The 13,200-nt window shown below is 35.6% G+C and overlaps 2 protein-coding genes and 1 pseudogene across 7 annotated transcripts; 1 reads left to right on the top strand and 2 right to left on the bottom strand.

The window, feature by feature from the left end:
- Positions 1-1,036: 1,036 nt before the first annotated feature.
- LOC116122353 lies at positions 1,037-3,291 on the bottom strand (annotated as a pseudogene).
- Positions 3,292-4,446: 1,155 nt separating this feature from the next.
- On the top strand, positions 4,447-9,298 carry LOC116122354 (peptide deformylase 1B, chloroplastic/mitochondrial). 6 transcript variants are annotated; one of them, XR_004126881.1, is made up of 9 exons: positions 4,448-4,711; positions 4,802-4,940; positions 5,627-5,819; positions 6,360-6,470; positions 6,810-6,872; positions 7,953-8,098; positions 8,179-8,270; positions 8,522-8,646; positions 9,142-9,298. XR_004126881.1 is itself a non-coding variant. In XM_031408219.1 (7 exons), the coding sequence occupies exons 1-6, from the start codon at positions 4,492-4,494 to the stop codon at positions 8,052-8,054; spliced, it is 828 nt and encodes a 275-aa protein (XP_031264079.1). In that variant the 5' UTR covers positions 4,448-4,491; the 3' UTR covers positions 8,055-8,098; positions 8,179-8,298. The 6 variants fall into 6 exon arrangements, 2 of the variants coding, with proteins under 2 accessions (XP_031264078.1, XP_031264079.1); XR_004126879.1 differs by having other exon boundaries at positions 4,447-4,711; positions 7,953-8,270; XR_004126880.1 differs by lacking the exon at positions 8,522-8,646.
- On the bottom strand, positions 8,819-11,613 carry LOC116122352 (polygalacturonase At1g48100-like). Its single transcript, XM_031408217.1, has 7 exons — positions 11,282-11,613; positions 10,906-11,037; positions 10,419-10,592; positions 10,295-10,336; positions 9,998-10,205; positions 9,733-9,923; positions 8,819-9,573 (listed from the first exon to the last, which is right to left on the bottom strand). Exons 1-7 carry the CDS (start codon positions 11,576-11,578, stop codon positions 9,190-9,192), a joined length of 1,428 nt encoding a protein of 475 aa, XP_031264077.1. The 5' UTR covers positions 11,579-11,613; the 3' UTR covers positions 8,819-9,189.
- Between the last annotated feature and the right edge of the window lie 1,587 nt (positions 11,614-13,200).

Raw genomic sequence — 13,200 nt, 5'->3', positions numbered from 1 at the left:
TTTTGGAAAATCATAAATATCAATGGGCTTCCTCAAATAAATCAGGCTTCATATAAATTGTAACTGATAATTTTTATTCATTGTCACCTGAATTAATATTTAAACTTTGTTCTTATTTTGTTGTGTTATGTTGAATAGGATAGGTGAGCTTAGGCATGATGCTGAACATGTAACATTCAAGAACTTGCTGAGCAGAAGCGTGTAGTGAACACATTAACAACGATAACAGGTTATCAATACCAATTATGTTATTACACATACTTTTTAACATACACTGGCAAATGAGGACAAGAAGTAACAACATTCTATTTGTGCTCCATCGCTTTGTTCTATATTAGCAATTTTAATAGTAATATGAGAGAATTGAATGTTTTCTCTCATGTGTGTTGTTTAAGTGGCAAAACTAGATTGCATTCTTTTTATACAATATACTCATTTATTTTTACTGTTTGTTGTATTTATTGATTTCCATGTCAGGCCATCAGTGTGTTGCAAACCCTCGATTGTTTTTGTGGACACATGTATTCTTCTATGCATTTTTCCGGTGCTTTGCAACATTGGAGGCACTAGTGATATAAATGGCTTTTCTTCACTTCAGCTGGTATCAAAGCCATAGAGAAATCAATTAATATTTGAGATTCTGTGATGGGGTCTCTGACGTTAAAGAAAAGAGAGGAAATAGAGTCTGAAATCCATCTTTATTTCTCAATAATCGTAATCAAGTCCAAGAAATGATATACCTAGGCCTTCTATTTATGGGCCAAGTTTTTATAGAAAATGAAAAAAGACTGGCTAGGAAATAAATCACAAATCTTAAGGAATAGGAAACATTTTAAATCCTTAACATCTCTAGGTTGTCCTGTACATTTTGTGTGATAACAGATTCAGCTAACTTAATTTATATACTTTCCATTAAAAGAACATACAACACCTTTTTGATTATGCATTTAGAATATTCAATATTGTGATCTGCTGCTTTAGGAACTGCTGTATCCCTAATAAAGTTCCTGTGCACTACTATATTTGACAGTGGCATCATATTTGACACTAACATGCGCTACTGCTATGAACAGAGGCAGAGCACGAAATCTTCCCTACACCACAGTAAAGCTAGTCTGATTCTAGCAAGAGTCACTGTTGTAAGGAACACTGGATTTTGAGGGTTTGCCAGTTTGCAAACAGGTAATTGAGGTACAGTGCTGTTTTCAGCTCTCCATATGTTTCCCAACACAATGGTTGCTGGTACTTTTCAGATGGTTTTAGTGTTTGGTAGTTAGAGATATACCAGTGCATGGCAAGCTGTCACTGCAAGCAAAGTACACCAGGTTTTGTGTATAGGTTCCTCGGATATTTATGTAGTTTATACCTGATACAGACACGGCTGAACTTTCATTCTGGCATTTGCTCTTGTCACAGTAGTATTGATCAATCATGATTGGAGTTTCGACATCTGAGACTTGAATGTTTGAGAACATTACTTGTTGCACGGAGCCTGAGCCTCCCGCAAGTTAGAAACAATAGAAATACTCGCTCAAGCTGAGCAGAAAATATGGGTTGTAGATATCTAAACATATTACAAGGATAGTTCTATTGTGATTAATGGTTTTTACACATGCATCATTGTAGAGAAAAATTGGGTGATGATAAGTTGTTTATACCTGCCATGTCTTTATTCTGACACCGTTAATGTATTCTGCATTACGACATCTCGAACAGTTATGTTTGAAACACATGCTTTGGTGCTGTCCTTTCCTAGCCCCCCATGCTAATTCCATGTCCAGGTCCACAGTTCACGTTGTGAATGTATACTTTGAACATCCAGATTGTATAGATACACAATCATCTCCTGTAAAATGCAGTGGTAACTCGTTTGTTTGTGATTGTCGAAAGCTGAATCATGTTGGAGTTTTAGAATTACCACAAGCAGAGTGCTGCTATAAATGAGCACATTTTGGGATTCTGCAGGTGGATTCCATCTGTGTGGAGGCTGTCACCTGGAGATGAAGTTGTGAAACTGGAAACCTGAACAGTTGTGCAGGCATCAAATTGAGTGGGTTGAGGGCTTTTTGAATGGTTATGCCTGTGACTGTCACGCCGTCACTTCCATAGAACCTTAGTGCCTGCACAAGAAGGGCAATCCCATAAATATGTAAATTCTTGATCTCAAAATTATTGCCAGATTTTCATTAGTTTTAGACAGGATAATTACCGTTGGCTTGGTGCTGGGCATCTTTGCATCTTCATAGCTCATCTGCAAGATATGGTCTTCATTGTGTAATGCATTAGTTTTAGCAAAAAGGCTTAAAAGTGGCCATGTTGAAGCCTTCTACTGAATCATCTGTTGGATGGTGTTTGGGCGAGTCGGCCCACCAGACTGAGCCTTGTCCGTCAATGACACTTTACCTTTTACGGTAATGCCTTTAAGCTTGGTGAATTCTAGCCACTGTAAAAGGCCTGAACCCCAAGCTTGAGAGCTTGTTGGAGCTATGATCTTCCCATCCCTGCATGAATAGTAAATTTTGTGAGTTACTTCTCTCAGTGGTCAACTTAGAAGAATACATTTGAGGAAACCTTTAACCATCAATCAACCCTAAATCCGTATTACGTGTTACGATCCACATGAAGTCTACGTAGATCCCATGAAATGAACGCTTCAGGTTTAAACATCAAACCAAGAAAAGCAAACTTGTCAATGATTGAAAATATCCTTCCAGTCAATTATCACTGTTTGATTTCCCAACTACCTTCATTTCTCGTTAATAAATAAAAAATGGTTAAAACTTAAAATGGAATTTAAATAATTCCTGAAATATAATATTTGGTTCACAATCAGGGCCTGAAAGGAACAGGTCCGACGAGGAATACAAAACCATTTGGAACCACCATGGTTGAAGCTTCAACTTTACAAGCCGCTTCCCAAGCTGCTTCGAATGCCTGCAATTTGAACGTAACAACAATGTTATATTACAGTGTCCGTGTACGTTATTTAATTATTTTCATTATCATTTTCTGCTGCCCACGTTCTCAGCAGGTTCTACAGCACAACACAAACTGTGTTCTATTTCATCACCTCCGATGCAAGAAGACTTAACATGCTGCTTGGAACTTCGAATGGCTTCGTTTCTCTGAAACTAATGAAATGCAAAATTACATGAAGGTTTGAGATTATCACCTTTGTGTCATCAGTGTGGCCATCACCTTTAGCTCCGAAGTTTAATACATTAAAAGTGGCAGCGTTCTTCACACTTTTGTATGGTTGGAAATTATCATACATAAACTTGGGTTTTCTGCTTTCATGGAAGTCATTTCACCAAACTCATTTTCTTTCTTATTCCAGAAAAACTCTGAGTCTGGCGTATCTCTCTGTTTCATTTCTCTACCACTGCATGTTTCAAAGCTTGCAGACCAAGAAACAACGTAATAAGAATTATCAAAGCAAGGCCTTAGAACTATGCATTTCCATCATATGGAGAAGAGAGAGAAGAGAGGAGAGGAGAGATAATTGGGATGTCCAGTGAAGGAGAGATAGTGGGGTGATTTTATAGGCAAATTCGCCATTGAATCAATTCCTTCGTATGAAAGTTTAGAATTATGGCAGCAATCTACAGTTTAAATTTTACTTTTTCCTAGCATCTCATTGAGTTCTTTACAGCTCAATCAACCTCAATAATCAATCAAAACCAATAAAACATGATGAACAAAAACCAAATTAACTCAATAACTTACTATAACAATGGCAGATGGCTTTGACGAAGAAGAAGAGCGACAGATGAAGGAAGAGCGGCGGCAGACGAAGAGGAAGAGCAGTAGATAAGGTCCTTTTGTTTTTTTAAACTTTTTTGGACCAAAATGTTTAGACCTAATTTTTTTTTTTTTTTTTAAATCCTCGTAAAAGCGTCCATATGCTCCTCCATTAAATACGGCGCCGTCCATGATCTATGGGTGGACAACTGGACATCCCTAATTTTTGTGTAAAATTTTTTAATTTAAAAAATAGAGTAGGAGATTCGTTCATTGAGCAAGGATGATCATCCATAATATAGAATGTTTATGATTTTTGTTTTTAATTTTTTTTAAATTTAAACTATGGATATACATAATTTTAGGTGAATGTTTGTCCATATTAGATAAACTCTCATCTATATAATATGAATGAGAGTCTATTATTATCCATTTAAAATAAATTATCGTAAAAAAATCATGAATACCTATTTATATTTAATGAACAATCATCCAATTATTAAATATTTATTAATATATTATTGACTATATCTACTGACACGTCATTCAATGCAAGCTTTTGCTGCACAACATTATTGATTTTAACATCTTCCTGGATGAGCCTAAACTCAGGGCAGGGGGTGTATGGTAATTGATTATTATTTCAAATAAGCAATTTTTTTGTTTTTTTTTCAAAATTAAGCTTTCAATCAATTTATATTTGATATTTTTCAACTTGTTTCCTTTCATCCATGACACACAGAATTAGCAATGGCTTGTTCGGCTTGGCTTCACTCGTCTTCTTTATCACACACTCTGCTTCCAGTTCTCTGCCGCCAAACTACTATCTCCACTATTTTCTTGCGGTTCAACCGCCTCTCCTCCGCTGCTCGCTTCTTCTCCTCAATTGGCCGGACCAACGCTCTGGTTTTCGCCCTGGCCAAGCGCCGTGATGGTTCCTTGTCGCTCAAAGAAGACCTAGTCGCTTCTCGTAAGCAAACCTCACTGCTCTTACTCTTAAATCTTTTTTTTTCTTTGTAGATTTTAAGTTTGTGCTCGTTATTTTTTCTTTTCTTTTCAGCGGCTGATCTTCATTTTGAACCGCCACTAAAAATTGTGGAGTATCCGGACCCGATATTGAGGGCGAGAAACAAAAGAATTGTCACGTTTGACGATAATTTGAAGAAATTAGTCGATGAGATGTTCGACGTTATGTATAAGTGAGCTTTTTTCTTGTTCTCTGTTTTACACATGAGCTTGACGAATGTTTTGCTATTTATGAGTTACACTCTTAATGATATTAAATGCAGTAACAAAAGTATTTGTAGATATTGTAAGCGTGACGTGTGAGGCTACAAGTTTCATGTTGAAGTAATGTTATTGACCTGGTATACTAAGAAAATCCTTGTGAATGGGATAAGAATTAAAATTTTGAATGCCCTCTATAACTTTAGTGGTTGTGTAGTTCATTTGTTGCATTTTCTGGTCCTAGTTTGAATTTATTGCAATCTTTTAGCGAGTATTTAATGTTAAGTAATTAAGAAGATTAGCGTAAATATAATTAACATAAATGGAGTTATATGATTACAAGGAGTGTAGTGAATTTTCTTTCAATTATTTTCATTGCTTCCTAATCTAACTAGAGCATTATTGGAGTTAAACCAACCATTTGGAGGGAGGATACTTGACTTCAGCTATAGCTACTGAGTTTTTGGGTAGTGGTGGTTTTAGACATTGGCTTGACTATCAAGTTTGTCAAGAAGTCCCATAGATCATGTACTAGTTCTGTTTGCTAATTGGAAGTCATATGATTCTGATATTGAGGCGTTTCTACTATTGGATGCTTATAAAGGTCCTTGCTATTTAGAGGAGTGTGAACAATTGTTGTTGGCTTCCTTTTTAACAGAACTGATGGCATAGGGCTCTCAGCACCCCAAGTAGGAATGAATGTACAACTTATGGTGTTTAATCCAGTTGGTGAGTGTGGTGAAGGACAGGAAATTGTCCTCATTAATCCAAGAGTTAACAAGTATTCAAAGAAAAAGGTGCTTTTTAATGAAGGTTGCCTATCTTTTCCTGGAATCTGTGCCGATGTTCAGGTATTTACAAATACTTATTTTATACGCTTACCATCCTTTTTCAAGTGCTAGTTCTGTCTGGTCTAATCAGCAGATTGTGGGTACTTTGAACTTCTTGCTGATTTGCTTTATTTTTTCTCATTCCTACATTTAATTCTCTTTTTATTCTCCTTCTTGTTTGAAAATGTTGCCATAAAAAGCTACATATGCATTTTTTACTTGGGAAATGTGTGTATCCTGCTCAATGTTTCTGTTTATTTTCTGCACTCATTTGTTTCAAACTTCTGTTTTGAGCTTCCAGGAGAAAATATTAGTTCTTGAATCATTCTTTATGTGTTTAAGTAGAAAAGTGTTGCGGTGGCAAGGTCTAATCTCCAACACAAGCAGTTTAATTTAAATGACCAACTCCTTTTGTTAGCTACAGTTTGTTTGTTTGTTTTCGTTTTTGTTTTTGTGTTTTTTGTTTTTTGTTTTTTTTTTTCTGAGCTTGCAGGGCATTTTTTGTTGTTTTGTATTATTCTTAAGACAATCTATGATGTCTCTCATTTTTCTCACATGCAGAGACCAGAATCTGTAAAGATTGATGCTCGGGACATTAATGGTACTAGGTTTTCATTCAATTTGTCTGGTCTTCCTGCACGGGTATTCCAGCATGAGTTTGACCATTTGGAGGTTTGTGAACATAAATTTGATATACTATTTCTTTTCAAGAATGAACGAGTTTGTCCTTACATTTGTTGATAGAACGTATGTGTAAATTTTTTATAACCTTGGTTTGTATGCTCTTGATTAATATATATTGCAAATTGATCGTAAGTTGATTTTATTATTATATTGTTTTTCTCTTCGCTTGCAAAGTATGTTTCGTATAGATAATCTAAAGGGCCACAACTCCGTGCATTTCCTACTTGTTATCTTGCATTGGTCTGCTTAAATGTCCGAAATTTAATCAATGCATTTTTTAGGGTCATGAATGACTTCTTTTTGCTAAAATCTCTTATAAATCTGCAGGGGATATTGTTCTTTGATAGAATGACTGAAGAAGTTCTTGACAGTATTTGTATCCAGTTACAGGTGAGCAGAATCATGACTAGATTGTTGTGTTCCAATCAGATGAGAAAATTTTCTATTTTTTTTTTTTACTTGGTAATATTATGCCCTAGCGTATGAAAACGAGATTATACCTGGACAAAATGTAGAACTTTGCTTTCCCACTGCTTGGAAACTATATCCATAGGCCAGAATGGGCAGGCAGTGGACAGAGTCAATTACTAATTTCTTTTTCAAGGTTGAAAGCTCTGATCTCAATAGTAGTTTCTTGGATCTATTTAGTGGCTGGAAACAGTTATATTATAGTCAATAAAGTATCAAGGCATTCCCATCTCTCATGGCTTTTGGAAAGGATTTACTTCCATCGATGAATTGTTGACTTCATGTAGATCAGTTTTGCTATTGAGGTTGCGGATTCATTAAGAAAGAAAATATTGTTTTAATTGTGTGATGTGGACACTGATCTCTCTCACACACATAGACACATGCATGCTTGCATGTTGATTAAACAATTAGCAAAATCATGTTTAAATGACTAGTACAAAGTTTATTAGGTCTGCTAAATAGCGTATGTTTTCGTGGCTTGGTTTACAAAGTAAAACATCAATTCATCAACCTATGTTCTGCTAAGTACCAGTGAAACTTGATAAACCAGCACTTATATATGGGAATATGTTTGAAATCTGCCAGATATCACGTCAGTGAGCTCTGAAGCACCAAACTAAGCACTAACAAACCTAACAGAATTGACTGGCTATACTTGGCACACCTAGTTACTCTGTGCACGTGAATCTTAGTTCTCAGTGGCACTCTGGCTGTGCTGAATGTTATCATGTGTGAGCTACCTTTCCATAAAAGTGGGTCTCAGATATGCATAATTTCGAAAGTTTTAGCCTAACACTAAAGCACAACCCAGTATGTTGGCGAATTTAAAAATTCTTGTTGACAATACTCAATCATTTTGTTTGTAGAGGTTTTTGTTTTGTCATTCCACCGTATGATATATATATATAAGTGAAGACACTGTGTGTAGTGAGCTGTCCTGATTTTTTAATATTCAGGATATATATGTATTTTTGCCTAACGCTGATGTAATTTTTCCAGGCCTTAGAAAAGAAATATGAAGATAAGACTGGATTCCCAACCCCTGAAAGGGTAGAAGCACGTAGGAGGAGGAAAGCTGCAGTCGGTTTTGGAAAATCATAAATATACAATGGGCTTCCGCAAATAAATCAGGCTTCATATAAATTGTAAACTGATAATTTTTATTCATTGTCACCTGAATTAATATTTAAACTTTGTTCTTATTTTGTTGTGTTATGTTGAATAGGATAGGTGAGCTTAGGCATGATGCTGAACATGTAACATTCAAGAACTTGCTGAGCAGAAGCGTGTAGTGAACACATTAACAACGAATAACAGGTTATCAATACCAGATTATGTTATTACACATACTTTTTAACATACACTGGCAAATGAGGACAAGAAGTAACAACATTCTATTTGTGCTCCATTGCTTTGTTCTATATTAGCAATTTTAATAGTAATATGATGAGAATTGAATGTTTTCTCTCATGTGTGTGTGTTTAAGTGGCAAAACTAGATTGCATTCTTTTTATACAATATACTCATTTATTTTTACTGTTTGTTGTATTTATTGATTTCCATGTCAGGCCATCAGTGTGTTGCAAACCTTCGATTGTTTTTGGTGGACACATGTATTCTTCTATGCATTTTTCCGGTGCTTTGCAACATTGGAGGCACTAGTGATATAAATGGCTTTTCTTCACTTCAGCTGGTAATCAAAGCCATAGAGAAATCAATTAATATTTGAGATTCTGTGATGGGGATCTGACAAGTTAAAAGAAAAGAGAGGAAACTAGAGTCTGAAATCCATCTTTATTTCTCAATAATCGTAATCAAAGTCCAAGAAATGATAATAACCTAGGCCTTCTATTTATAGGGCCAAGTTTTTATAGAAAATGAAAAAAGACTGGCTAGGAAATAAAATCAACATAAAAATCTTAAGGAAATAGGAAACTAATTTTAAATCCTTAACATCTCTAGGTTGTCCTGTATCATTTTGTGTGATAACAGATTCAGCTAACTTAATTTATATACTTTCCATTAAAAGAACATACAACACCTTTTGTATTATGCATTTAGAATATTACAATATTGTGTAATCTGCTGCTTTAGGAACTGCTGTATCCCTAATAAAAGTTCCTGTGCACTACTATGATTTGACAGTGGCATCATATTTGACACTAACATGCGCTACTGCTATGAACAGAGGCAGAGCACGAAATCTTCCCTACACCACAGTAAAGCTAGTCTGATTCTAGCAAGAGTCACTGTTGTAAGGAACACTGGATTTTGAGGGTTTGCCAGTTTGCAAACAGGTAATTGGAGGTACAGTGCTTGTTTTCAGTTCTCCATATGTTTCCCAACACAATGGTTGCTGGTACTCTTCAGATGGTTTTAGTGCTATGGTAGTTAGAGATATACCAGTGCATGGCAAGCTGTCACTGCAAGCAAAGTACACAGGTTTTTGTGTATAGGTTCCTCGGATATTTATGTAGTTTATACCTGATACAGACACGGCTGAACTTTCATTCTGGCATTTGCTCTTGTCACAGTAGTATTGATCAATCATGATTGGAGTTTCGACATCTGAGACTTGAATGTTTGAGAACATTAATTGTTGCACGGAGCCTGAGCCTCCCTGCAAGTTAGAAACAATAGAAATACTCGCTCAAGCTGAGCAGAAAATATGGGTTGTAGATATCTAAACATATTTACAAGGATAGTTCTATTGTGATTAATGGTTTTTACACATGCATCATTGTAAGAGAAAATTTGGGTGATGATAAGTTGTTTATACCTGCCATGTCTTTATTCTGACACCGGTTAATGTATTCTGCATTACGACATCTCGAACAGTTATGTTTGAAACACATGCTTTGGTGCTGTCCTTTCCTAGCCCCCCAATGCTAATTCCATGTCCAGGTCCACAGTTCACGTTGTGAATGTATACGTTTGAACATCCAGTTTGTATAGATACACAATCATCTCCTGTAAAATGCAGTGGTAACTCAGTATTGTTTGTGATTGTGGAAAGCTGAATCATGTTGGAGTGTTAGAATTACCACAAGCAAGAGTGCTGCTATAAATGAGCACATTTTGGGAGTTCTGCAGGTGGATTCCATCTGTGTGGGGGCTGTCACCTGGAGATGAAGTTGTGAAACTGGAAACCTGAACATTTGTGCAGGCATCAAATTTGAGGTGGGTTTGAGGGCTGTTTTGAATGGTTATGCCTGTGACTGTCACGCCGTCACTTCCATAGAACCTTAGTGCCTGCACAAGAAGGGCAATCCCATAAATATGTAAATTCTTGATCTCAAAATTATTGCCAGATTTTCATTAGTTTTAGACAGGATAATTACCGTTGGCTTGGTGCTGGGCATCTTTGCATCTTCATAGCTCATCTGCAAGATATGGTCTTCATTAGTGTAAATGCATTAGTTTTAGCAAAAAGGCATTAAAAGTGGCCATGTTGAAGCCTCTTACTGAATCATCTGTTGGATGGTGTTTGGGCGAGTCGGCCCACCAGACTGAGCCTTGTCCGTCAATGACACCTTTACCTTTTACGGTAATGCCTTTAAGCTTGGTGAATTCTAGCCACTGTAAAAGGCCTGAACCCCAAGCTTGAGAGCTTGTTGGAGCTATGATCTTCCCATCCAGCTGCATAGAATAGTAAAATTTTGTGAGTTACTTCTCTTCAGTGGTCAACTTAGAACAATACATTTTAGGAAACCTTTAACCATCAATCAGCCCTAAATCCGTATTACGTTACGTATACGATCCACATGAAGTCTATGTAGACCCCATGAAATGAACGCTTCAGGTTTAAACATCAAACCAAGAAAAGCAAACTTGTCAATGATTGAAAATATCCTTCCAGTCAATTATCACTGTTTGATTTCCCAACTACCTTCATTTCTCGTTAATAAATAAAAAATGGTTTATAAACTTAAAATGGAATTTAAATAATTACCTGAAATATAATATTTGGTTCACAATCAGGGCCTGAAAAGGAAACAGGTCCGACGAGGAATACAAAACCATTTGGAACCACCATTGTTGAAGCTTCAACTTTACAAGCCGCTTCCCAAGCTGCTTCGAATGCCTGCAATTTGAATGTAACAACAATGTTATTATTACAGTGTCAGTATACGTTATTTAATTATTTTCATTATCATTTTCTGCTGCCCACGTTCTCAGCAGGTTCTACAGCACAACACAAACTGTGTTCTATTTCATCACCTCCGAGCATGTAAGAAGAACTTAAGCATGCTGCTTGGAACTTCGAATGGCTTCGTTTCTCTGAAACTAATGAAATGCAAAATTACATGAAGGTTTGAGATTATCACCTTTGTGTCATCAGTGTGGCCATCACCTTTAGCTCCAAAGTTTAATACATTAAAAGTGGCAGCGTTCTTCACACTTTTGTATGGTTGGAAATTATCATACATAAACTTTGGTTTTCTGCTTTCATGGAAGTCATTTCCACCAAACTCATTTTCTTTCTTATTCCAGAAAAACTCTGAGTCTGGCGTATCTCTCTGTTTCATTTCTCTACCACTGCATGTTTCAAAGCTTGCAGACCAAAGAAACAACGTAATAAGAATTATCAAAGCAAGGCTCTTAAAACTATGCATTTCCATCATATGGAGAGAGAGAGAGAGAGAGAGAGAGAGAGAGTAATTTGGGATGTCCAGTGAAGGAGAGATAAGTGGGGTGATTTATATAGGCAAATTCGCAGCTGAAGTTCACTATTGATATTGTAATTAAAAAAGTAAGCTAACTGTAGATATCGTAAGAAAAGTTTTGGGCGCATATATGATTCGTCACTCATTTATATCAATTATAAGTTTATAAAATGTACACGGCATTAATTTTCTTTCATTTACTCTAATCATGAAATCATCAACATTAAATTCTGTTAAAACGAATCAATATATGATGAAAATAAAATTAATGACGTTACCCATGTTCTCTTATATTTCATTTTGCGGAAATTCTCATGTCGTGCTTGGTTGTTTTTACATTTTGATCATACATAATTCAGCCGCGTTTACTTGACCCACCATTCTAGTTTATTGATTTACTTCTCACACTATTCATGAGCATGTTTTTTCTATGTTTATCTTATAATTTGTGGTGGACAGTGGGCACGTTTTCGGTATAAAGTTTTCTTTTCTTTCTTCTCTCTTTTTCTGTTCATCGTAGAATATGTAGTTTTAGTATACAGTAATATTGGTTTGGAATATTTGTTTCAACATGGTTGACTTGATGGTAAAAGAGCAAAGGGTCTAACATGAGTTCTTTAATTCGAATTCTCGCAGACACTAATAGGGGTGATTACTAAAGGGATTTACTCGATCATTCATTTTAAGGTCCCGAAAGATTAGTTGAGGTGCGTGTAAGCTGACCCGAACTCTGGTCACCAAATATATATATATATATATATGTTCCACAATTGCAAATTGAAGGCATGTAAGGAATGTGCAATTTGTGGACGAGATTTTTTAAAATTAAGGAGAGTAGTTTTTGATCTTGATTGAGCTTAAAGCAGTTTAAGGTTTTGTCCCTCTAATTGTAAGTTATTTATTTAAGGATAACTTAGAAACTGTAACGTTTGAATGAAGGAATTAATATAGGCCATCACACAGACTGGAGAGAAACTAAAGCAGATCAAACAGATTTTACTGTATAATAATTAAAGTTTCTAAATTCCTTATTCCTTCCTTAAAGCTTAATTAATTAAACAAGACATTATTAATTTTTACATAAAAGGTTAGACTAGACTGATACAAACAGAAGATAAATCTTTTAATATAAGATTTGCATCACACTTCGAAGCTGTTGACAAAATAGAAAATACAAGAAGATCACATATAATCAAATAAACAGCTTGTCCTGGAGAAAATGGATTAATCCCATTGGCGAGTATGAACTATGAAGTCCAAATTAAACCAAGTGTGATCCAAAGTCATGCCTTGAAAATAATTTGATAAAAAAAAACAAAGTCATGTGACCAAGTCTAAAATCTCAATCTACCCTAAATTAATGCTCATCAAATCCTCAAATCATGCACCGCAATACTTAGTAATCAAACAAGACGTGAGAATATCGATCATCATCATTCATCATCATGTCTCTTAATTATATTTTTTTCACTTCGAGTCTAGCATGCTTGTGTGGTTTACATTACTGGTCTTTGTGGAAATGTTCAATATGTAGAAATTAATTGCCCTAGAAAGCATCAAATAGCAATTGAAAAGCCATT

Source organism: Pistacia vera, unplaced genomic scaffold, assembly GCF_008641045.1.
Source record: "Pistacia vera cultivar Batoury unplaced genomic scaffold, PisVer_v2 Contig133, whole genome shotgun sequence".
Taxonomy (NCBI): Eukaryota; Viridiplantae; Streptophyta; class Magnoliopsida; order Sapindales; family Anacardiaceae; genus Pistacia; species Pistacia vera.
This window is presented reverse-complemented; position numbering and strand designations above follow the sequence as displayed.

Bases quoted from the DNA above. Each gene is read 5' to 3' on its own strand.
- LOC116122352 (XM_031408217.1), bottom strand. From the start codon at position 11,578: ATGATGGAAATGCATAGTTTTAAGAGCCTTGCTTTGATAATTCTTATT. The intron at 11,038-11,281 runs GTGATAATCTCA...TTCAAATTGCAG, and splicing joins GCCACACTGATGACACAAAG to GCATTCGAAGCAGCTTGGGA. The intron at 10,337-10,418 runs GTAAGAGGCTTC...CATATCTTGCAG, and splicing joins ACCATCCAACAGATGATTCA to ATGAGCTATGAAGATGCAAA.
- LOC116122354 (XM_031408218.1), top strand. From the start codon at position 4,492: ATGGCTTGTTCGGCTTGGCTTCACTCGTCTTCTTTATCACACACTCTG. The intron at 5,820-6,359 runs GTATTTACAAAT...TCTCACATGCAG, and splicing joins GAATCTGTGCCGATGTTCAG to AGACCAGAATCTGTAAAGAT. The intron at 6,873-7,952 runs GTGAGCAGAATC...TAATTTTTCCAG, and splicing joins GTATTTGTATCCAGTTACAG to GCCTTAGAAAAGAAATATGA.